At 44.4% G+C, this 25724-nt stretch overlaps 1 protein-coding gene across 7 annotated transcripts in view; it reads right to left on the bottom strand.

Annotated features, from left to right (window-relative positions):
- Window positions 1–1097: 1097 nt before the first annotated feature.
- KCNU1 (potassium calcium-activated channel subfamily U member 1) overlaps window positions 1098–25724 on the bottom strand; it is a 513844-nt gene continuing 489217 nt past the window's right edge. For 6 of the 7 annotated variants that reach the window (XM_063925441.1, XM_063925446.1, XM_063925442.1 and 3 more), the window contains 5 exons: window positions 22071–22136; window positions 19417–19556; window positions 3085–3279; window positions 1832–1932; window positions 1098–1499 (listed from right to left, as the gene is read on the bottom strand). In XM_063925441.1, coding sequence (XP_063781511.1) covers window positions 1310–1499; window positions 1832–1932; window positions 3085–3279; window positions 19417–19556; window positions 22071–22136 — 692 coding nt within the window. In that variant the 3' untranslated portion in view covers window positions 1098–1309. Of the gene's footprint in view, window positions 1500–1831; window positions 1933–3084; window positions 3280–19416; window positions 19557–22070; window positions 22137–25724 lie in introns of those variants that run through there. The other variant, XM_063925449.1, reaches the window with a different exon arrangement.

Below are 25724 nucleotides of genomic sequence, written 5' to 3'. Positions count from 1 at the left end.
CAGGGACACCTGAGTCCAGGAGGTGAGCACATGATAAGGTGCCAGCGACATGTAGGTCCTTGCCACAGTTGTACACCACATCCGGACTGTACCATTTTCGCACAGCAGGCGATTATAGATTGACTGTGCATGCATATGCCAAACAACGACAAGCTGGTGCGAAAATTTCGATCGCACAGCCATTAGCAAGCTGATTGACAGGAGAAGGCCGTTTGTGGGTGGTAACTGACTGTTTTCTGGGAGTGTCAGGAAAAATGCAGGTGTGCCCAAGCGTTTTCTGGGAGGGTGTGTGACGCCAGCTCCGGCCCCGATCAGCCTGATCTTTTCGCACTGTAGGAGTAAGTCCTGGGTTACATACAGACTGCACACACTGGAAAAACCATTCGATGGTAAGTGAGTTGCGTATGGATTTGCAGCTGTCCGCTGACTGAGGGACATTTTCGCACAGCGTACACATGTGATCGCACACTTGCACGGGACGAATTTACACTCCCCCTTGGACGGCGACTATCTGATCGCAAGACAACAAAAAGCACAGCAATCAGGTCTAAATTAGGCCCATAATTCTTTAAAATGTGCTGCAGTGGGTGGAGAATTCTGCAGTGTGCACCCAATATTTTCAAAAGGGTTTCATTTACCCATATGTTGGACAAAGAGAGGGAAAATGTTTCAGAGCTGTGTCACTACTGGTGTTCCGGGTTCCTTACCTGTGAAGTTTCGTAAAATGCTGCTGAGCGGTTCAAGCATTCTTTGGACTATGGGGGTAATTCATTTCAGAGTTGATCATAGATGTGCTAAATTTAGCACATCTACGATCATTTACTCTGACATGCAGGGGGAAGACCAGCACTGGGTTAGTCTGCCCCGCATATCAGGTGCTGCGCTCTCCACAAAGTAATTCAGACTGCGATCGCTGCTGCAGCAGCGATCCAGTCTGAATTACCCCCTATATTTCTGGATATGGGGAAGGCGCATGCCAATGCATCACTTACCCTAAGCACTGATACTACAGTGTTTCCTACTTGGTTCCTTTTCAGGAACAAACACTGGCAAGGTCTGGTACAGGTAGAATGCAGTCCATTAATGGTGCCCAGAGCTTTGTCTTCACCAAAAACATAATTTATTCAGCAACTTTCCAATAAGACTGAAACATAAATGCTATAAACAGTAAACTAGTAACTCTGACAAACCTGTTATAACAATAATAACAAAGAGGCACAAAACAATATTTCAAGTTATGGGTTATTTAAAAACAGTGGGTAGAGATTATACTGTTTGCAACCACTATTTTCAATGTGGTTTCCATGACCTATACGATGGACGTCAAAATCTCAGAGCTGTGGAACAACTGATGTATTTGGTTCCTTCCCTGTGAAGTTTCAGAAGATTTTTCTGCTCCAAACTTCAGAGGACATGTCTGCTCTCTGCATGGGACCAGGCAGTACAGCAGATCGGTGGCTTGCAGAGGGAAGTCCTTGCCTGGCCTGGCGATAACATACCTGCAACAGAGTGGTGGAAAGTTAAAGGTCCTTAGTGATGTCTTGGTCGAAATTCTTGGGCACCGATTATGTATGCTTACAATAGGGTGCAATGTTTAATTGTTTATGCAATGGCAAAAAATTACCACTTTCAGAAAAAGGTCATGCTCATCTTACTGCAATGCAGCATGCTATATACCTTCATGATTCCAAACCAGTGTAATCGTTATGGAGTATCAAACCTTGTCTACCTAGCATAATGACTGGTACTGAAGTATGTAGAAATGAATGCTATAGCAAAATATAGTCATGGCATATGTAAATGGCAGAGCTCACTAGTACAGCACACTCACCTGGTCTGACATTGGTTGGATTCATCAAAGAGGCGGTAAACACCAAAGCAGATGATGCCACATGCCAATGCGCTACAGAACAGCTCTCCGTACGTATTTCCCTTTATTGGATGGAAATTAAAAAGGCTCAACATAGGTTTATAGTTTAGCAACTCAGAATGTATATGACATTTGTAGCACTATCACTAAAAAGGGGCTCCCAAAAGTATCCTAGTGTAACTGTTGCACGAGTACAGAGGCACAAGTACCAGCAGAGCATTTCACCAGGGGCATGCCAACAATAAATGTATAGTAGTATAGAAATGTTCACAGGGGTAGGATTTTCATGGATGCCATTCCATATTTATGTCTTTATCAAACTTCACACCACGTTAGGTATATAAATAGAATTCATACACTGTATATACAGATCTGATTCAGATTAGGACATAAACCCGATGGTTTACGTACCAGTCCATGATTGGTTATCCTGCAAGATCGCTCGCAGTCCCCCATAGCCGCAGCATGATAGACATGGCTGCCGCATTTAGGGGACAGAACCGGACCATACTAAAGAATGGAACATGCCAAGCCCAAGGTTTGTGTCGTCGGGCACAGACTACATGGACCCAGAAGAGTGTGGTCATGATGGTGATCTGATGCTGCATCTTCGGACGCAGCACTCAGATCACAGATTCCAACAGGAGGCGTCTATTTCCTACAGGGACCTCCTGCTGCAATTGCCTTTTGGTTCTATGGTGTAATACAGCTACTTCCTGGCCCGCTGTACATACAGTTTGTAGGGAATGCCCCTGCATTATGACTTATTTATCAAGTATTACAAATCATGCCTGGTAATCACCATTTGCTGTTCCTGCTATTCGCAGTAATGACATATAACTTACTCTAGCTATTTATCAGAATCCTCCTGTCTGGACAGTGTGTCCGGTAAGTGGCTGCCTTATGAAGAGTTTACAGTATAGTATTACTATTTGCTATCTATACTTTTAATTCTGTCCCAGCTTACATACTGCGCATTTGAGGCCCCTTAGATGTAGGAGGCCCCTTAAAATTATTCATAATTTTTTTCCTTTAAGGCATTTTTAGTACTATATTTCTTTATTTATAGGTTGTTTTAAGCATCTGTGATCCTCTTCCCCTTTCAAACATACTAATGCATCATTTGCCTTAATCGCTGCTTACTGCTGTACATCTTACAGTTTCCTGTGCTCCTCTAGCCACTCTCATTTGGTAACATTGTTTAGAAGACTCACATTGATATCAGACATCCCTTGAGCATTTAGGGGTATCAGGGAGAGTTTGCTGCGATCTTGGGGAGCAAAGTGCTTTGTGTTATGTTGACTCATTTTTAATGCATAGTCATCAGCCAACTGCTCCTCTAGTTCTGGCGTGCTTCCACCTGTCACCAAGGTTTGCAGCAGAGGCAGTATATTGCAGCTGTAATACGTCTGAGACAGAATAAAGATAATTTATTTTTAGCATTTTGACATTATAAACAATTGAATACAAACCTCTTAGATATTTGTCATAATTTTTAAGTGTATTATATTAAGTGTTGAGTCTTCATTCCCTGCACCAAGATGGCCACTGAGGCTACTACTGCGCATGTGCAGTGCCATCTTGTTCACTTTGTTATAGTACCACAGTGGGTCTCTGTGAAACCTGAAAGATTACCTGCGATATCCACGCTTTCCAGTGATCAGGCACCGCAACCTAATACCTGCATACACTCATTGGCTGGATAGCTTTATGACACACTGCTCCGCCCAAGCTCTGCTCCATCCAACAAGTGTATGTAACAGTGAGTATGGCTGTATCTCATGGAACATAAATAAACCACTCCACTGGTTAAGCAACTGGGCTGTTCCTTGTCCAAGGGCACGCATTGGTGTGTACAGTAATTCTGCACCTTCATTCAACATGTACATACATATTTCCAACAGGCTATGGGACCAGGCAGGCAGGAACAAGTACACAGGCCCCAAGTTACTAGAATGCCTACAGCAGCACAAAGACACCATCTTAGACACATGCAAGAATAGACTGCCACAGAACACAGAGTGAGGACAGCAGTGTTTCCAGCGCAACTTATTAACAGTAAAGCTGATTAGAGCAGAGAGGTAAGGGGGTTCATAATGCTAAAAGGAGCAGAACACGATACAACATTGAAGTGTGGCATGGAAATGCAATTGAAACCTGAAAGATTATGTAAAGTGACTGTTGATCCTGGTGACAGTTCAAACCCTGATGATGCAGGGAGTGCCAAAGTGAAGGGCAACAGTACATATGTTGCCCTTCACTTTGGCTCTCCCTGCATCGTCTGGTTTTGAACTGTCACCAGGATCTACTGTTATACATGTGTATACATGGGAAGATTATGGCAAATTATATGTGGTCAGCACTGCAGGCAGCATACCAAAATGGAGGTCTAATGAGATTAATTTAAGATGTGTATTATACAATTCCAAGTTATGTGAATGCACCAGTATGAGTGACTACACTGAAAAAATTATATCTGTTTCTAACGTCTGTTGGAGTGCAAGTAGATGAGAATAGATTAACCAAATGTGACACTAACATAAAAAAAGGGTTTGGCAATTAAGTGCTTATAGCTCCAAAAGCTGCAACAATTGAAGCCCCCTTGAAAGTTGGGACTAGAGCAAAAGTCACAGAATTCCAAGATGTGCTTTATGTACTAGAGATGGCAACAAATCGTACAGCCATCAGTGTCCTAGAATAAAGAGACCATAAAGTTCACTTCACTAAAGTAAAATACACTGTGCAAAACAAAAAAGGGATCATAATAGCTACAGGCACAAGGTGTCCGGAAATGTACGTCCTATATACACAGCACTGTTACGCGAACTAGAACTCTGGCAAGATTTGGTCACCTTGGATACAACAGTGTTCAAAAGCTACAGAATGGGATGGTCACTGGAATGTAAGCTACTGACACAGAGAAACCCGTATGTGAAAACTGAATAGTAGGAAAACCAAGATGTCAGCCATGTCACAGGTTAGCAAGCAGAGCTACTATACAACACCACTTTAGTTAGTACAGTACAGTACATACAGATGTGTGTGGTCCAGTAAGTGCATATGGATACTTCATGACATTCATAGATGACTTCACAAGAATGACACACATACAGTATACTTCATCACGAAGAGAAGTCTGCAGTAGTAAGGAAAACTGCAGCTTACAAGAGACTTGTAGAGAATCAAACAGGCCACAGACTCGAGACCCAGAGATCTGATAATGGTGAAGAATATCTGAACAAAGATGTAGAATTCTTGAGAAAATATGGAATACAGATTACGTAATTCAAGTACCAGCAAGCTTGTCAAGTCAAGAGAAACAGCACAAGTTACAGAAAAGCTGGAGGTTGATACGTAGAACAAGAATGTGTCACTGGATACACTGGATATGCCAGCAGTAGAATATGTGTCTGAATCAGAAGCTACCAGAGTGGATATTAAGCCACATAATAGGTCTTCTGCAAGATCTAATCTTGGCAAGCCTCCTAAGAGATATGTTGAGAAATTTGCAAATATTTCATTTAATGAGCCTCAGGACATCAAGATGGCAACGTCAAGATCCGATTGGTGTGAGTGGAAGTCCAAGATAGGCAAAGGGACTTTGCAAGATTTAAAAGTCACGAGTGTGCAAAACATCAAAAATCATTTGTAAATATAAAGACTGTTGTAGTGGTCTTTGCTGTCAGTGAGGGGACTCATACTGATGTGTTTACCAAGAAGACTGTATCGAAGTCATGTAATATGTTGATGTTCTCTTATGTGTTTTACCCACGACCCAGTACCTACAGTACTTACACTCACAGGCTGATGAGCTGTATAACACCCGGCTCTACTCAAGGTCCATCCAACCAGTGTGTATAACAGGGAGTATGGAACATCAATAAACCATTTACTGATTAAGCAGCTGGGCTGTTTATTGTCATAGAGCATCCGCTGGTGTGTACAGTAAGTCTGCCACATCATCCAACATGTACACACATATTTCCAACAGTAAGGATGGAGCATGTTTGTATTAAAACTGGCTAGACTCACATTTGCAAGACTTGAAGTGGGTGGGACTAGAACAACCAGCAGCCAATCATAGTATTAGAATGTTTACCACTTGCACTGTATTTCAGCACAGCCATGTCCTGCGTATGTTCACACAAGATTAAAGCAGAGGGATAGACCCCTATGAATCCAAACTGAGTATATAACCTTTCAGGGGCGGATCCAGAAGAAAATGAAAGGGGGGGCACCATGATAGCAGAACGGTAATAGTTATATTTACATGCACCAAAGGCACGCGTGCTCCCAGATAAGGGGTGTGGTATCACAGGGGGCATGGCCTCACAGAATACGCCATCAGGTAATGATTGGCTGTAGGAGCGCATCCTGGTTTATTGCCAGTGTTTCACCCTGATGAAAAGGCTGATTGGGCGTTGAAATGTTGGTCATCTGTTCCATTAGGTATGGGAGCCTGGAAGACACCCCAGCACAATATAATTATTATAGTTTTTAGTTGGTGGTGGCAGGTGCAGCATACCTTGTTTTGGGCACTGCAGTGAGACTCAGACTGCAGGACACAAACTGCCCATCTTTGATTAGCAGAAGTAGCCAGCTGGATCTCCAACAAGCAGCATAAGACATCTGCAGAACAGCCCTGTCACAATCACACGGGCCGCCTTCTCAAAGCTGAGCTGAGTGTGACTGCACTTAGCATGGTGGTAAAGGAAGTGGAGAAGGAAGTGCTGGGAAACTGTGCGGTGCAGTGAGGGCTAATGAAGCCTTCTGCGCCATCAAAAGTAACAGTCTTACTCGATGCTGGCATTTGAACCCCGCGCCTGGGCTGGACTCTGGCTGGCTGGCAGTGGGGGAGGTAGGTTGCAGTGTGAGCAGGGGGAGGCTGGAGCTGCAGCTCCAGCATCCCCATTGGTTACCACACGGACTTGCTGTTAGAGCAGCAGCGGATCCTGCCGGCTCTTTTATCAAATCTGACTGACGGAAATAGCAGTAGTGCTGCTGCTGTTCTCCTTTTGAAAAAAAGAAGAAGTTAGAAACGACAGGGGGGGCACGGGCCCGAGTGACACCCCCCCCCCCCCCCCCGGATCCTCCTGTGTAACCTTTAGCAAGAGTACAGAATTACAATGAAGCTGGCAAACTGTGGATTCAATCTATGATATAATGGGGTGTGTATCAGGTTACCGACGGCCGGGATCCCACCGGTCAGCACACCGACGCCGGGATCTCGATCGCAGAATGCTGGCGGGGGTGAGCGAGTGCAAGAAGCCCCTTGTGAGTTCATTGCGCTCGCTGCAGACTCTGTTCCCACTCTATGGGTGTCGTGGGAATAGTCCCTGTTGGTCGGCATGCCGACTGTCGGGATAGTGAGGGGACGGGATGTAGGGGGAGGTATTATGACCGGTGGTCTCCTGACTGCCAGTCACATAACTACATCCCATATAATGTCCATGCACTGTATTTGTTAATCACCAGTATATTACAAAGCACCTCCAGTAGTTTTAGGACAGGAATGTACTTGTAATTGTCGTTTAAGTAGTCACAAAACCCTTCTTAACATTCCAAAAAAACTGGCATTATATATAAGAAGAATAAAATGTTTTAGTTTATTTGATTGCCTATGTTCTTGTTTAGCTGTTCTGTAATATTATTAATTTCTGACGAAACATAAACAAATTGATTTGTGTGTTATGTAAATAGTCTCTCAGTTGTGTGTATATGTAAATTTGTAACAGGGCTTTGGTATAGTAAGAGCTACACACAGGAAGCTGCCTTTGGAAGCTGCACACAGGAAGCTGCCTTTGGAAGCTGCACACAGGAAGCTGCCTTTGCTGCAGATAGAATGGACAGGACACTACAAGCTCGCAGCTCTTTTACTTACATACTGAGGATCAATTGTTCTTGTTCTACTGTAGGTCACGTAACTTCTACTACTCTCAGCAATATTCCATAGAGGTCCAAGTCTATAACCCACCAAGTGCTCTGAGGAAGACTGCAGTGTAAACTAGTGGTGCAGCCATCCAGGGCATACATTTTATTTTCTCTGTTTTTAATGAAAGATGACCTGGAAGTCCAAGCCCAGCTAATGCATGCACACATGCATTTATGCATTTAAGGCTGTCTGGCGAAGCCGTAGGACTCATCTTACATTAACAGCCAGCAACACTTGTACCCCTTTCACATCGCAAACCCAGGTCAGAGACGGGATTTGAACACGGCTCCAACCCGGGTAAGAGACGTTCACATCGCAATATTGACCTGGGTTATTCCCAGGTTATTGCCGTGTTGATGTCTTTTTGTTAAAACCAGTGTGATGTAATTTTAAAAGAACTTGATTGGTTCCCAGTTTTCTACGAGAAAGGATGGGGCTGGGAAACCTTGTGATATTGTTTCTTGAGTGCTTTCAACTTATTGACCACCTGCTGTTGGGACCTAATAAATCCAGATGCCGCAAGCATTTTACTGATGTTGCGATATGTTATCGCATCACTGACTGTACCTGTTATCTGCCTACGTATTTCTAACTCACCCCTGATCCTCAGCAACTCCCTGACTTCCTCATCACTCCAGTTTGCCATGGCTAATGAGGTCCAAAGGAGTAAAGAACTAGGTCCAAAGGAATGCAGAATTGGTCCAAAAGAGTGCAGAGAACTGTGTTGATTGCTTTCCAAACTTGTGCTCACAGTGCAGTACAGTAAAAAGACCTCAGCTGACTGGAAACAGCCAATTAGCACCATTTCTTCAGAGGCGGGTCGAATATCCTGGGACTGTAGCTTTTTAGTGCACAATAATCCAGGTCCAACATGTGTTTAACCCTTCTTTTAACCCGGGTTGAAATACCGGGTTGGACGTCCCGGGATATTCAGTTTGGCGCTTTCACACCGCACCTCGACCCGGGTCGACTCGGCAACAACCCGGTAAAAAGCCGGGTTATTTTGGCGATGTGAAAGGGGTATTATCTGCCATGGCGAACATCTTGCTATAGTATATTGGGGTGAAACTACATTTTATATAGTTGTGATATCGCCAGGGCACTGTGAACAGGATGTAGTTATACCCCTGTGAATAGGGCCATAAGCATTTTGTGTTATTTATTCTTTCATGGTTCCCATTGGTAATGCTTCATAAATACTACATGATTGCATCATGTAAAAGTGCACTGACTTTGATCTCCATATATCTGTATTATAGCGCCACTGTAACCACTGTGGAAATCACTGACGCTGCATTGCAAAACATACTGTACACCAATCAGCTATAATTAAAAACACCTGCCTAATATTGTGTAGGACCCCTTGTGCTACCAAACAGATATGGCCTGCTGAGGCACGGATTCCACAAGGTGTCCTGTCGTATCTGGCACCAAGAAATTAGCAGCAGATCCTTTAAGTCCTGCAAGTTGTGAGGTGGGGTCTCCATGACTCGGACTTGTTTTTTCAGCACATCCCACAGATGCGTTATCGGATTGAGATCTGGGGAATTTGGAGGCCAAGTCAATACCCTTTGTCATGTTCCTCAAACCATTCCTGAACAATTTCTGTTGTGTGGCTGCTGAAAGAGGCCCCTGCATCAGAGAATACTGTTGCCATGAAGGGTTGAACTTGGTGTCCAACAATGTTTAGGTAGGTGGTACATGTCAAGGTTTCATCCACATGAATGGCAGGACCCAAGTTTCCCAGCAGACTATTGCAAACAATATCACACTGTCTTCGCCAGCTTCATTTTTCCCATAGTGTATTCTCTTGCCATCTCTTACCCAGTAAAACTGCATACATGCCGTACACATGATATAAAAGAGAAAACGTGATTCAGCAGACCAGGCCACTTTCTTCCATTTCTTCATGGTCCAGTTCTGATGCTCACATGCCCAATGTAGGCGCTTCTGGCAGTGGACAAGGGTTGGCATGGGTACTCTGACTGATATCCGGCTACACAGCCCCATATACAGCAAATTGCATTGGACTGTGTGTTCTGACACCTTTCTATCATAGCCAGTATTTAATCTTTAGCTACAGTAGCTCTTCTGTGGGACAGGACCAGACAAGCTAGCTTTTGCCCCCCATGTGCATGAATAACCCTATCGCCGTTTCATTGGTTGTCCTTCCTTGGACCATAATTGGTAGGTACTACAGGTTGAGTATCCCATATCCAAATATTCCGAAATACGGAATATTCCGAAATATGGACTTTTTTGAGTGAGAGTGAGATAATGAAACCTTTGTTTTTGATGGCTCAATGTACACAAACTTTGTTTAATACACAAAGTTATTAAAAATATTTGTATTAAATGACCTTTAGGCTGTGTGTATAAGGTGTATTTGAAACATAAATGAATTGTGTGAATGTACACACACTTTGTTTAATGCACAAAGTTATAAAAAATATTGGCTAAAATTACCTTCAGGCTGTGTGTATACGGTGTATATGAAACATAAATGCATTCTGTGCTTAGATTTAGGGCCCATTACCATGATATCTCATTATAATATGCAATTATTCCAAAATACGGAAAAATACGATATCCAAAATACCTCTGGTCCCAAGCATTTTGGATAAGGGATACTCAACCTGTACTAACTACTGTATACCGGGAACACCGCACAAGACCTGCTGTTTTGGAGATGATCTGACCCAGTTGTCTAGCCATCACAATTTGGTCCTTGTCAAAGCCACTCAGATCCCTAAGTTTGCTAATGTTTCCTGCTTCCAACACATCAACTTTAAGAATTAAGTGTTCACTTGTTGCCTAATATATCCCATTCCTTCACATATGCCATAGTTATGAGATAATTAATGTTACTCACTTCTCCTGCCAGTGGTTTAATGTTATGGCTGATGGGTGTATTTAGCTACTAGTGTTTGAATATGATTTCCATGGACAATATACTGCTGGCCAGGATTACTTAGGCAGCTGCAATGTAGGTGGCACAACAGCAAGTAAGAGAAGTTCACTGAACATGGTTATAATGTATTTTTATTATATTTCACCTTCTCACAGATATGAACAGATAAAGAGAATAAGAACAGACATCCAGATACAATGATATAGCATGCTCTATAGGGAAAACACACACATATCAGCCTCAGGGTTAATGTGATCTAGTCAACCTTGTGAAGATTCACCTATTCCGGATGTAAGTTGTCAAACGCAATTTGTAAAGAGCTGCCACTGTATTCAATGGCCATCTTCTCCTAAGAGCTTAATGAATCCACATGTACAGTATGCTATGCTGGGAGAAATCATAGGAATGGGACAGAGTCAAAAGAAAATATAATCCCACTGTCAGGCCAGGATAGATCGTATGGATGGTGAATGTAGACAGAAAGAACATGCATTGTAAGAATCTCAGAAAGGAGACATAGCATTATAATGTATCATGTTCTATTTAGTAGCATAGGCTTTCATAATGACTACTGTGGATCCAGAGACCAATCAATGTATTTCTAATAGAGATGAGCGGGTTCGGTTTCTTTGAATCCGAACCCGCACGAACTTCACTTTTTTTTTCACGGGTCCGAGCGACTCGGATCTTCCCGCCTTGCTCGGTTAACCCGAGCGCGCCCGAACGTCATCATGACGCTGTCGGATTCTCGCGAGACTCGGATTCTATATAAGGAGCCGCGCGTCGCCGCCATTTTCACACGTGCATTGAGATTGATAGGGAGAGGACGTGGCTGGCGTCCTCTCCATTTAGATTAGATTTAGAAGAGAGAGAGATTGCTGTGATACTGTAGATTAGAAGAGAGTGCAGAGTGCAGACAGAGTTTAGTGACTGACGACCACAGTGACCAGTGACCACCAGAGACAGTGCAGTTGTTTGTTTTATTTAATATATCCGTTCTCTGCCTGAAAAAAACGATACACAGTCACACAGTGACTCAGTCTGTGTGCACTGCTCAGCCCAGTGTGCTGCACATCAATGTATTGTATATAAAGCTTATAATTGTGGGGGAGACTGGGGAGCACTGCAGGTTGTTATAGCAGGAGCCAGGAGTACATGATAAATAATATTATATTAAAATTAAACAGTGCACACTTTTGCTGCAGGAGTGCCACTGCCAGTGTGACTAGTGGTGACCAGTGCCTGACCACCAGTATATTAGTAGTATTGTATACTATCTCTTTATCAACCAGTCTATATTAGCAGCAGACACAGTACAGTGCGGTAGTTCACGGCTGTGGCTACCTCTGTGTCGGCACTCGGCAGGCAGTCCGTCCATCCATAATTGTATTATATACCACCTAACCGTGGTTTTTTTTTTCTTTCTTTATACCGTCGTCATAGTCATACTAGTTGTTACGAGTATACTACTATCTCTTTATCAACCAGTGTACAGTGCGGTAGTTCACGGCTGTGGCTACCTCTGTGTCGGAACTCGGCAGGCAGTCCGTCCATCCATAATTGTATTATAATATATACCACCTAACCGTGGTTTTTTTTTCGTTCTTTATACCGTCGTCATACTAGTTGTTACGAGTATACTACTATCTCTTTATCAACCAGTGTACAGTGCGGTAGTTCACGGCTGTGGCTACCTCTGTGTCGGAACTCGGCAGGCAGTCCGTCCATCCATAATTGTATTATAATATATACCACCTAACCGTGGTTTTTTTTTCGTTCTTTATACCGTCGTCATACTAGTTGTTACGAGTATACTACTATCTCTTTATCAACCAGTGTACAGTGCGGTAGTTCACGGCTGTGGCTACCTCTGTGTCGGCACTCGGCAGGCAGTCCGTCCAACCATAATTGTATTATATACCACCTAACCGTGGTTTTTTTTTCATTCTTTATACCGTCGTCATACTAGTTGTTACGAGTATACTACTATCTCTTTATCAACCAGTGTACAGTGCGGTAGTTCACGGCTGTGGCTACCTCTGTGTCGGCACTCGGCAGGCAGTCCGTCCATCCATAATTGTATTATATACCACCTAACCGTGGTTTTTTTTTCATTCTTTATACCGTCGTCATACTAGTTGTTACGAGTATACTACTATCTATTTATCAACCAGTGTACAGTGCGGTAGTTCACGGCTGTGGCAACCTCTGTGTCGGCACTCGGCAGCCCGTCCATAATTGTATATACCAGTGACCTAACCGTGGTTTTTTTTTCTTTCTTTATACATACATACTAGTTACGAGTATACTATCTCTTTATCAACCAGTCTATATATTAGCAGCAGACACAGTACAGTGCGGTAGTTCACGGCTGTGGCTACCTCTGTGTCGGCACTCGGCAGCCCGTCCATAATTGTATATACCACCTAACCGTGGTTTTTTTTTCTTTCTTTATACATACATACTAGTTACGAGTATACTATCTCTTTATCAACCAGTCTATATATTAGCAGCAGACACAGTACAGTGCGGTAGTTCACGGCTGTGGCTACCTCTGTGTCGGCACTCCGCAGCCCGTCCATAATTGTATATACCAGTGACCTAACCGTGGTTTTTTTTTCTTTCTTTATACATACATACTAGTTACGAGTATACTATCTCTTTATCAACCAGTCTATATATTAGCAGCAGACACAGTACAGTGCGGTAGTTCACGGCTGTGGCTACCTCTGTGTCGGCACTCGGCAGCCCGTCCATAATTGTATATACCAGTGACCTAACCGTGGTTTTTTTTTCTTTCTTTATACATACATATTAGTTACGAGTATACTATCTCTTTATCAACCAGTCTATATATTAGCAGCAGACACAGTACAGTGCGGTAGTTCACGGCTGTGGCTACCTCTGTGTCGGCACTCGGCAGCCCGTCCATAATTGTATATACCAGTGACCTAACCGTGTTTTTTTTTTCTTTCTTTATACATACATACTAGTTACGAGTATACTATCTCTTTATCAACCAGTCTATATATTAGCAGCAGACACAGTACAGTGCGGTAGTTCACGGCTGTGGCTACCTCTGTGTCGGCACTCGGCAGCCCGTCCATAATTGTATACTAGTATCCAATCCATCCATCTGCATTGTTTACCTGAGGTGCCTTTTAGTTGTGCCTATTAAAATATGGAGAACAAAAATGTTGAGGTTCCAAAATTAGGGAAAGATCAAGATCCACTTCCACCTCGTGCTGAAGCTGCTGCCACTAGTCATGGCCGAGACGATGAAATGCCAGCAACGTCGTCTGCCAAGGCCGATGCCCAATGGCATAGTACAGAGCATGTCAAAACCAAAACACCAAATATCAGTAAAAAAAGGACTCCAAAACCTAAAATAAAATTGTCGGAGGAGAAGCGTAAACTTGCCAATATGCCATTTACCACACGGAGTGGCAAGGAACGGCTGAGGCCCTGGCCTATGTTCATGGCTAGTGGTTCAGCTTCACATGAGGATGGAAGCACTCAGCCTCTCGCTAGAAAACTGAAAAGACTCAAGCTGGCAAAAGCACCGCAAAGAACTGTGCGTTCTTTGAAATCCCAAATCCACAAGGAGAGTCCAATTGTGTCGGTTGCGATGCCTGACCTTCCCAACACTGGACGTGAAGAGCATGCGCCTTCCACCATTTGCACGCCCCCTGCAAGTGCTGGAAGGAGCACCCGCAGTCCAGTTCCTGATAGTCAGATTGAAGATGTCAGTGTTGAAGTACACCAGGATGAGGAGGATATGGGTGTTGCTGGCGCTGGGGAGGAAATTGACCAGGAGGATTCTGATGGTGAGGTGGTTTGTTTAAGTCAGGCACCCGGGGAGACACCTGTTGTCCGTGGGAGGAATATGGCCGTTGACATGCCAGGTGAAAATACCAAAAAAATCAGCTCTTCGGTGTGGAGGTATTTCACCAGAAATGCGGACAACAGGTGTCAAGCCGTGTGTTCCCTTTGTCAAGCTGTAATAAGTAGGGGTAAGGACGTTAACCACCTCGGAACATCCTCCCTTATACGTCACCTGCAGCGCATTCATAATAAGTCAGTGACAAGTTCAAAAACTTTGGGTGACAGCGGAAGCAGTCCACTGACCAGTAAATCCCTTCCTCTTGTAACCAAGCTCACGCAAACCACCCCACCAACTCCCTCAGTGTCAATTTCCTCCTTCCCCAGGAATGCCAATAGTCCTGCAGGCCATGTCACTGGCAAGTCTGACGAGTCCTCTCCTGCCTGGGATTCCTCCGATGCATCCTTGCGTGTAACGCCTACTGCTGCTGGCGCTGCTGTTGTTGCCGCTGGGAGTCGATGGTCATCCCAGAGGGGAAGTCGTAAGCCCACTTGTACTACTTCCAGTAAGCAATTGACTGTTCAACAGTCCTTTGCGAGGAAGATGAAATATCACAGCAGTCATCCTACTGCAAAGCGGATAACTGAGTCCTTGACAACTATGTTGGTGTTAGACGTGCGTCCGGTATCCGCCGTTAGTTCACAGGGAACTAGACAATTTATTGAGGCAGTGTGCCCCCGTTACCAAATACCATCTAGGTTCCACTTCTCTAGGCAGGCGATACCGAGAATGTACACGGACGTCAGAAAAAGACTCACCAGTCTCCTAAAAAATGCAGTTGTACCCAATGTCCACTTAACCACGGACATGTGGACAAGTGGAGCAGGGCCGGGTCAGGACTATATGACTGTGACAGCCCACTGGGTAGATGTATGGACTCCCGCCGCAAGAACAGCAGCGGTGGCACCAGTAGCAGCATCTCGCAAACGCCAACTCTTTCCTAGGCAGGCTACGCTTTGTATCACCGCTTTCCAGAATACGCACACAGCTGAAAACCTCTTACGGCAACTGAGGAAGATCATCGCGGAATGGCTTACCCCAATTGGACTCTCCTGTGGATTTGTGGCATCGGACAACGCCAGCAATATTGTGTGTGCATTAAATATGGGCAAATTCCAGCACGTCCCATGTTTTGCACATACCTTGAATTTGGTGGTGCAGAATTTTTTAAAAAACGACAGGGGCGTGCAAGAGATGCTGTCGGTGGCCAGAAAAATTGCGGGACACTTTCGGCGTACAGGCACCACGTACAGAAGACTGGAGCACCACCAAAAACTACTGAACCTGCCCTGCCATCATCTGAAGCAAGAAGTGGTAACGAGGTGGAATTCAACCCTCTATATGCTTCAGAGGTTGGAGGAGCAGCAAAAGGCCATTCAAGCCTATACAATTGAGCACGATATAGGAGATGGAATGCACCTGTCTCAAGTGCAGTGGAGAATGATTTCAACGTTGTGCAAGGTTCTGATGCCCTTTGAACTTGCCACACGTGAAGTCAGTTCAGACACTGCCAGCCTGAGTCAGGTCATTCCCCTCATCAGGCTTTTGCAGAAGAAGCTGGAGGCATTGAAGAAGGAGCTAAAAGGGAGCGATTCCGCTAGGCATGTGGGACTTGTGGATGCAGCCCTTAATTCGCTTAACAAGGATTCACGGGTGGTCAATCTGTTGAAATCAGAGCACTACATTTTGGCCACCGTGCTCGATCCTAGATTTAAAGCCTACCTTGGATCTCTCTTTCCGGCAGACACAGGTCTGCTGGGGTTGAAAGACCTGCTGGTGACAAAATTGTCAAGTCAAGCGGAACGCGACCTGTCAACATCTCCTCCTTCACATTCTCCCGCAACTGGGGGTGCGAGGAAAAGGCTCAGAATTCCGAGCCCACCCGCTGGCGGTGATGCAGGGCAGTCTGGAGCGACTGCTGATGCTGACATCTGGTCCGGACTGAAGGACCTGACAACGATTACGGACATGTCGTCTACTGTCACTGCATATGATTCTCTCAACATTGATAGAATGGTGGAGGATTATATGAGTGACCGCATCCAAGTAGGCACGTCACACAGTCCGTACTTATACTGGCAGGAAAAAGAGGCAATTTGGAGGCCCTTGCACAAACTGGCTTTATTCTACCTAAGTTGCCCTCCCACAAGTGTGTACTCCGAAAGAGTGTTTAGTGCCGCCGCTCACCTTGTCAGCAATCGGCGTACGAGGTTACATCCAGAAAATGTGGAGAAGATGATGTTCATTAAAATGAATTATAATCAATTCCTCCGCGGAGACATTGACCAGCAGCAATTGCCTCCACAAAGTACACAGGGAGCTGAGATGGTGGATTCCAGTGGGGACGAATTGATAATCTGTGAGGAGGGGGATGTACACGGTGATATATCGGAGGGTGAAGATGAGGTGGACATCTTGCCTCTGTAGAGCCAGTTTGTGCAAGGAGAGATTAATTGCTTCTTTTTTGGGGGGGGTCAAAACCAACCCGTCATATCAGTCACAGTCGTGTGGCAGACCCTGTCACTGAAATGATGGGTTGGTTAAAGTGTGCATGTCCTGTTTTGTTTATACAACATAAGGGTGGGTGGGAGGGCCCAAGGATAATTCCATCTTGCACCTCTTTTTTCTTTTCTTTTTCTTTGCATCATGTGCTGATTGGGGAGGGTTTTTTGGAAGGGACATCCTGCGTGACACTGCAGTGCCACTCCTAAATGGGCCCGGTGTTTGTGTCGGCCACTAGGGTCGCTAATCTTACTCACACAGTCAGCTACCTCATTGCGCCTCTTTTTTTCTTTGCGTCATGTACTGTTTGGGGAGGGTTTTTTGGAAGGGACATCCTGCGTGACACTGCAGTGCCACTCCTAGATGGGCCCGGTGTTTGTGTCGGCCACTAGGGTCGCTAATCTTACTCACACAGCTACCTCATTGCGCCTCTTTTTTTCTTTGCGTCATGTGCTGTTTGGGGAGGGTTTTTTGGAAGGGACATCCTGCGTGACACTGCAGTGCCACTCCTAGATGGGCCCGGTGTTTGTGTCAGCCACTAGGGTCGCTAATCTTACTCACACAGTCAGCTACCTCATTGCGCCTCTTTTTTTCTTTGCGTCATGTGCTGTTTGGGGAGGGTTTTTTGGAAGGGCCATCCTGCGTGACACTGCAGTGCCACTCCTAGATGGGCCCGGTGTTTGTGTCGGCCACTAGGGTCGCTAATCTTACTCACACAGTCAGCTACCTCATTGCGCCTCTTTTTTTCTTTGCGTCATGTGCTGTTTGGGGAGGGTTTTTTGGAAGGGCCATCCTGCGTGACACTGCAGTGCCACTCCTAGATGGGCCCGGTGTTTGTGTCGGCCACTAGGGTCGCTAATCTTACTCACACAGCTACCTCATTGCGCCTCTTTTTTTCTTTGCGTCATGTGCTGTTTGGGGAGGGTTTTTTGGAAGGGACATCCTGCGTGACACTGCAGTGCCACTCCTAGATGGGCCCGGTGTTTGTGTCGGCCACTAGGGTCGCTTATCTTACTCACACAGCGACCTCGGTGCAAATTTTAGGACTAAAAATAATATTGTGAGGTGTGAGGTATTCAGAATAGACTGAAAATTAGTGTAAATTATGGTTTTTGAGGTTAATAATACTTTGGGATCAAAATGACCCCCAAATTCTATGATTTAAGCTGTTTTTTAGTGTTTTTGGAAAAAAACACCCGAATCCAAAACACACCCGAATCCGACAAAAATAATTCGGTGAGGTTTTGCCAAAACGCGTTCGAACCCAAAACACGGCCGCGGAACCGAACCCAAAACCAAAACACAAAACCCGAAAAATTTCAGGCGCTCATCTCTAATTTCTAAATGTCTGCACTACTTTAAAGACCAGAATCAGACAGACCTGAATCAGACTGACACTGAAATGCTGAAAACCAGAGCTGTTCTGAAACTATAGGGGGGAATGCAATTAGTGCCGCTTTTTCAACAAGTCGAAAAAACTGCACTGGCGATAAACACATGGATCAGTGAAAATCACCGCCGATCCACATGTTTTGTCGAATTGATGACAAGGGGTTTTTGACGTTTTTTGGGTTAGTTTTCGCCCATGCCAATTCGACAAAAAAAAAAAGCTGAAACGGCATAGCAAAAATGTATTCAAAAATGGGCAAAAATGACCGCTATTGACTAGGGTGGGTCGAATTAGTTTTCAGTTAGTCAAAAAAACGGCACTAATTGCATACACCCCATATTCTTTAAAACACTTTAGAAATAATGGGGCAGATGTATTAAGCCCGGAGAAGGGATAAAGCAGTGATAAAGCAGTGATAAGCGCATGGTGATAACGCACCAATCAGCTCCAAACTGTAATTTTTCAAATCTGTAATGATTGGCTGGTGCGTTATCACCTTGCACTTGTCATGGCTTTATCCCTTCTCCAGGTTAATACTAGAGATGAGCGGGTTCGGTTTTACTCGGTTTTACTCGGTTCTCAAAACGGCATCTAATTGGCTCACGGATGTCACGTGTTTTGGATAGCCAATAAGATTCGGTTTTGAGAACCGAGTAAAACCGAGTAAAACCGAATCCGCTCATCTCTAGTTAATACATCTGCCCCATTGTTAGGTAATGGTCAGTCAAAGCTCTAACTCAGTCAGGGCTTTGACTGGGGTGGATTGTATCAAGCCTTGGAGAGAAATAAAGTGGAGTAGTTTCCCAAACCAAAGCAACCAATCAGCAACTGTCATATAAAAGACTGTGCTAGAAAAATGATACACCTCCCCCACAGTCAGCACCACAGAGAGGTTGCTGATCCTTACTTATGTTGCACTTTCACTTACCACTGACATCAAACAGTCTAAGAAACTTGCAGAGAACACAGACCCAGACGCAAATGCGGTGGTGAAAATAGCATTAGTCACTGGGCGCTTGTGGTCAGCAGGCATCTCCTGCTGGATAAATGTGATGTTTGATGCGTCATCTGTTAGGGCAACAAGGGAAACAACTGTACGAATGAGGAGATGTCACAGTAGATGATTACTTGTTACACTGACAAGCAAAGGTGAAAGATGTTATAAAATACTGTAAGAGGAGTAAAACCATATAAATAAAATAATATAATAAATACTACAACAGATGACAAGCTTTTGTGCAGTGTAGGTGACTACCAAAAACTCCATTATACATTGCATCACTATGCATAAATGTATTGAGATTTATAGGGTCAGTTGTCAATTAAAATTACATTGAGGTCTATTCATGAAGCAATAAAAAGCGTGGAGAAGTGAGCCAGCTGCTCCGTACAATTGTATAGTATGCAAATTATAAATGTTACTTCAATGTTGATTGGTTGCCATGGGCGACTTCTCCACTGGTTCACTTCTCCACACTTTTTACTGCTTCATGAATAGACCCTATAATCTCCAAGAGCCCCGTGAGCCGGCTCTTCATAGACTTGTATGGACCCATTACAAGTCTCTTTCCCAGAACCAACAATGGTGGTCATTCCGAGTTGATCGCTAGCTGCATTCGTTCGCTGTGCAGCGATGAGGCAAAAAACTGGCACTTCTGCGCATGAAGTCATCGCAAGCGCTGAGTAGGTTTTGAGCTATTCTAAAACTGCACAAAAAAACTTTGTAGCCACTCTGCGATCCTTTCGTTCGCACTTCTGCTAAGCTAAAATACACTCTCAGTGGGAGGCGGCATAGCGTTTGCACGGCTGCTAAAAACTGCTAGCGAGCGAACAATTTGGAATGACCCCCCATGCTCGCTATCTGGGTAGGATTCAGGTAATTTTTCGGTGACCCTTTTACACCGGGCCATGACCCTGGATAACCTGGCAATAACCCGGGTTATTGCGGCGGTGTAAAAGGAGTATATATAAGTCATCATGACCGAACAGCACCAATATGTTGCCGTAAGCAGTGTTACAGCTAACATTTTCATATTTAACCCATTCCTGTCACTGTGCTACTAATAATAAGCATAGTTGTATACAGTATATGACATTTTAAAAGAAGGGGTTAAAAATAACGAGTGGAAATACACTGTAAACCCTGTTTCCCAGTTAATTTACATCAGCTGTAATCTCTGAATCACCTGCTCTGTGTTACATATCCTGCAGTGTGATATAACCCTGAGCACGGTAATGGATCTCTGTAGGATTCTGTAGCAGACGCAAGATGACACAGGCCTCAAACAGAACCTCTCCCTGTGGTTGAGGAGCTGTCGACTCTGCTTTGGTTATAAAGTGAGGGAGCCTCCCCGTGCAGTCACATAACAGGCTATGCCATGTAACATTAATTTGACAAGCATCACCTCCCAGCGTGCAGAAACCTTTGGAGGGCTCCTAATTAAACTGTAGACACCCGTCGGTTTTATTTGTGAGGTGGTTTCATTGCTAATACACACACGATGATTTAATTAGTGGCATGTGTGCTGATTAGCTGCGTTTAGCAGCAAAATCGTTGCTAACACAGGAAAAGGAATGATAAAATAACAAGCGTGCATTTGCCAGGTCACTGGCAGGCATGTACTAGTGATGTAGCCAAGAACAGACACAGGAATCTGTCAGTAAGAACAAGATGTAAAACCGCGGCACGGAATCTCAGTACAGTACCACAGTGCAGCATTGTCTCCGAAGCGGTACAGTCCCCTTTGGCAAACAAGATGTTAAAAGGCGATGGGAGGCGTATACACAATGGGGATTAGTGCGCAGTAACGTCACTGCATAGTGGTCTGGAGATGTTTTAGATAAGAAACCTCAGTTATATCCTGTATTTTCACTGTGCTTCCTGGTCCTGACACTGTACAGACAACCGACCCGGAATCCAATGATGAGCTGTTGCCATCTATTTATCAGGGTAGTCAGGGCCCTGTCTCTGTTGTGATCTATGGTCACTGTTGTAATCTATGCAACATCAATAGTAATGTCACTAAAAAGACAGTGACAGGACTTTGTAAAAGAGGAAGAGCCACTGCAAAATCAGAATGCAAAACATAAAGTTACTATTATAATTCGATTATCCTTAAATGGCTAGCTTTGTATTACATTGCCCCCTGTATACAAAGACTAGTCATGCTTTACCCTGCTGCTTCAGCGCTGTAGCACTATGCAAGGTGCTCTTATGCAATGAAGGCTTTGCATGCTACTAGTACTTCGTAACAAATGTACTTTACAACCCCCTTTTAGTTTTAACACTTGACTAATCGAATGTGGTTTGACAGACATGCCATATAAACCCCTTTGCTAATGAAGGGGAAACATTTCTAATTTCAAGCACAGATTTTAGTATCTGAGCTCTGCTCTTTGGGAGCCTTCACTTTGACTCATCCATAAGTACAGCCATATCCAGGCCAAGCTGCCTCTTCTGTTTACTCAGCACTGAGAAATCGAGCTTGCTCAGCGTCCAAGAGGAACTTTCAAACTCAACCCTATTAATAATGCAGAGAGCAGATTTACTCCTGTAAATTTACAGCGCGCAGAAAGACTTACTCAGCTTTGTGATAACTGGAATCCTGCACACCGGCTCCTTCCCATCGCTGGGCAGCAGCAGGGCAGCTGAGAGAGACAAAGGAGGATGTGAGACAGTGGTAAAGGGGGCACAGCAGTTGCAATTTAGTTCCTACAATCATGCCAACATGTGCCCTCATAGCAAGCAGACACTGCACATTTACCTTTCATTTAAGCTTACCTCCTTGATGGGACATGTGGTGCATTTTTACAAGTTTGTAGCATTATTGCTTTTGTTTGAGTTGACACTGAATTGTTTTCTGTATTGCTAACTCAGCATAACATGGTAATATAGGTATCTGGAAATGGGGCCCAGCTGCCCTATTATTATAATGAAATGGGAATGATTTACTGTATATTGTTTATATATCGCTAACGAAGTTCAGAATTTTGGTGTTATTTGTCTGAATGACCCTGTATAGTTGCTGATGTTGGCGCTGTCTAGTCTTGTATGTACAGTATATGCCTGTGTGCCCCTTACTAACCCTTCATTGCTCCGCTGTTAATTATCACGGTTCGTATTTGAATATCTGCATTGCTGTAAATCAGATGTATAAAGATTACAGGGTCGATGTGAAGTAGAGAAAAGTCTTAAAATGTGTGTTTTCACTGGATATAACACTGCGACCTATCTACCAAGGACCAATGCCATGCTATGGCCAGCGGGATCCATCCAATTACAAGTATAACTGGAAGCCCAAGTCAGGACTTGCAGTTCTAGTTGGGCTGGTTTACCTTATACTTTAGTAGGTGGACCCTATTCATGGCGTTTCTACAGTTTCCAACATTCGTAAAAGTGTTAGGCGATGGGGCGTGGATACATCATGATGGGAGCAAGGTTGAATCATAGTGAGTGTGGACATAACCACAGTGGGCATGTTCAGCAATTCTGGGATAAACCCTATGATACTGCCACATGCAGTGAAGGTACCTGCCTCCACTGCGGGCAGCAGGGGGAATACCAGCCAACTTCTCACAAATTGGGTCTGTCCCACTGAAATCAGGACCGTTGGGAGAGGAGTTGGGAGCTTTGCATGCTCTGAAACCAAGCGTATACAGGTACAGGAAATGCAGGTTCATATGCATTTCAGTTGTATCCACACTTGCCACTGAAGAGGCATACCTGGGCTGTAGGAGGCATTGTCACCTAAGAAAAGTTCATGAGGGTGTGTCCATGCAACTGCAGTTTATGTTTACAGTAGTTGGATGTCATATGGATCGTTGCACCAAGTATAGGCTGGAAGAAATCTGCACTGATCATGATGACGAATATCATATCAAGCATACAGATAGGGGGCAGGTGCACCACAAAGATGCATACACCACTGAATACGGATGTATTTCCATGCATGCAATGCAAGCAACTACAAAAAACAGCTATAAGTGTAAGCAGTGCATTGGCAATCAGTCACAAGCAGTACAGTAGAGCCTGCAATCATCATCAATATCACTGTGTATTTGCATCTTCCGCCAACCATTGTCTGCATAGAACGAGACTGGTTCTTAGGGTATAAGCAGAGTGATTTTATGCAATATCCGCTCCGTAAACTGACGTAGTTCTTATTTAGCGCCAGCCCCTACATTACATGTATAGTAACATAAGCTGTGTACTATACGTCATACTTGCCGACATTCTGGCTGCTCTCTGCGGGACGGGAGTGAGGCATGGGCGGGACGGGGGCGGAGTTAGTGTCACATCCTTTAAGCCACGCCTCCGCTCTGTAATGACGCGATCACCGGCATTACACTGCAGGGGGCGTGGCTATGATGACGCGATTCAGCAAGAATCGCGTCATCAACTGCCCAGACCGCCCACTTTGCACACTAAGTGGGCGGACGCGCAGGGGGACCCCTGATTCCGGGAGACTTGCCTGCTCTTCCGGGGGGACGGGAGGGTCACCCGATTTTCGGGAGCCTCCCGGCCATTCCGGGAGAGTAGGCAAGTATGCTATACGTGGCGTGCTGTAAATTTTGTGAATATATATGTTTATGTTCCATGTGTACTGTTTTGTGAGTGCCTGCACTGGTGACCTGTTTACCCACAATGCCTTTTTTCTCGCAGCAGCATGGAAATAATGTAAAATCACAAAGAAGTAAAACCAACTGCCCAGTTTTACCCAAGTTCTTATGTCAATATTTTCCCAGAGTGGAGTCACCAGTCAGCACGGCAACACTGTCTTATTACGCCAGGATTGCTTAATTATAGATTAATACTGTACATTTAAACTCCAGTGGCAGATTAAGGTGTCAGCATTAATTATTATTACATGTTTGGAATATGTCACAACCTATTTAGATCACAGGCTCCATTTGCTAACACGCTTCTGCCGTGTGCTGTCACTCTGCTAACTGACACGCAACCGTAAGACAGTTCAACTTTTCCATGGAGAGAGACGGAGTCAGATATCATATGAACTAAATGCTTTAGGAACAAAGACAGTGAACGGAGGTGTAACTCATTCCTAACTGGGCATGAATATGCAGTATATAAAATACAAGGATTCAGTATGTTTCAGTATAACTACGTATAGGTGGCAGGACATACCAAACACCTTCTAATTACAGATAATTAATAGGAGCTGAGGATTTCTTTTAACAAGCATAAAACTAATGAAGGCTCCCACTGTTTAGTACAAGCTTGTATGACATTGCCCTTAGCAGTTTAATTAAATTATCGCACTCTTCAAGGGTTCTCACAAGATATATGCCATTCAGTGGCTGATCAACCTGTTCTCAAGAACAAATACAAATAAACCATGGCCTTCTATCAACCTTGACCTTGTGACCAGTAATGCAAGCAAGTGGAATTGGCAGTAAGTTACCTATGTAATTATTGGCAGTAACCAGAGCTGCCACTAAAAATACGCCACATTATTTTTTAAATGTCATTACAGGCCGGGTTTGGGGGGTATGACTGGCCACTGAAGCTGATTGGTTGGTACTTTTTCTAATTGCTGGCTGTAACCTCAGTGATGGCTGCAGAGTCCCTGAGCTAGTTGGAGCAGACCTCTGAGCTTGGGGACCCTGACAGAGTGTAGGAAGGAGACCTGCTGGGCCGAGATAAATAATAACAGTCTGATGATGATGTTCTATTTAGTGATGAGCGGGTTCGGTTTCTCGGAAACCGAACCCCCCCGAACTTCGCGCTTTTTACACGGGTCCGAGGCAGACTCGGATCTTCCCGCCTTGCTCGGCTAACCCGAGCACGCCCGAACGTCATCATCCCGCTGTCGGATTCTCGCGAGGCTCGTATTCTATCGCAAGACTCGGATTCTATATAAGGAGCCGCGCGTCGCCGCCATTTTCACACGTGCATTGAGATTGATAGGGAGAGGACGTGGCTGGCGTCCTCTCCGTTTAGATAGAGAGTGAGACACTTGATTTACTGGAGCATTAGGAGTACTCAGAGAGTGCAGAGTTTTGCTGATAGTTATACTAGTGACCACCAGTTTTATTTATTATTTAATATAATCCGTTCTCTGCCTGAAAAAAAACGATACACAGTCACATACCATATCTGTGCTCAGCCTCAGTGTGCTGCATGATAATATCATCTATGTATATCTGACTGTGCTGAGTAGTGCTCACTGCTCACACAGCTTAATTGTGGGGGAGACTGGGGAGCAGTTATAGCAG

The sequence above is a fragment of the Pseudophryne corroboree genome, chromosome 6 (genome assembly GCF_028390025.1).
Source record: "Pseudophryne corroboree isolate aPseCor3 chromosome 6, aPseCor3.hap2, whole genome shotgun sequence".
In the NCBI taxonomy this organism is placed as follows: domain Eukaryota; kingdom Metazoa; phylum Chordata; class Amphibia; order Anura; family Myobatrachidae; genus Pseudophryne; species Pseudophryne corroboree.
Note: the sequence above shows the minus strand (reverse complement) of the source record. Positions and strands in the feature narration are given on the sequence as shown.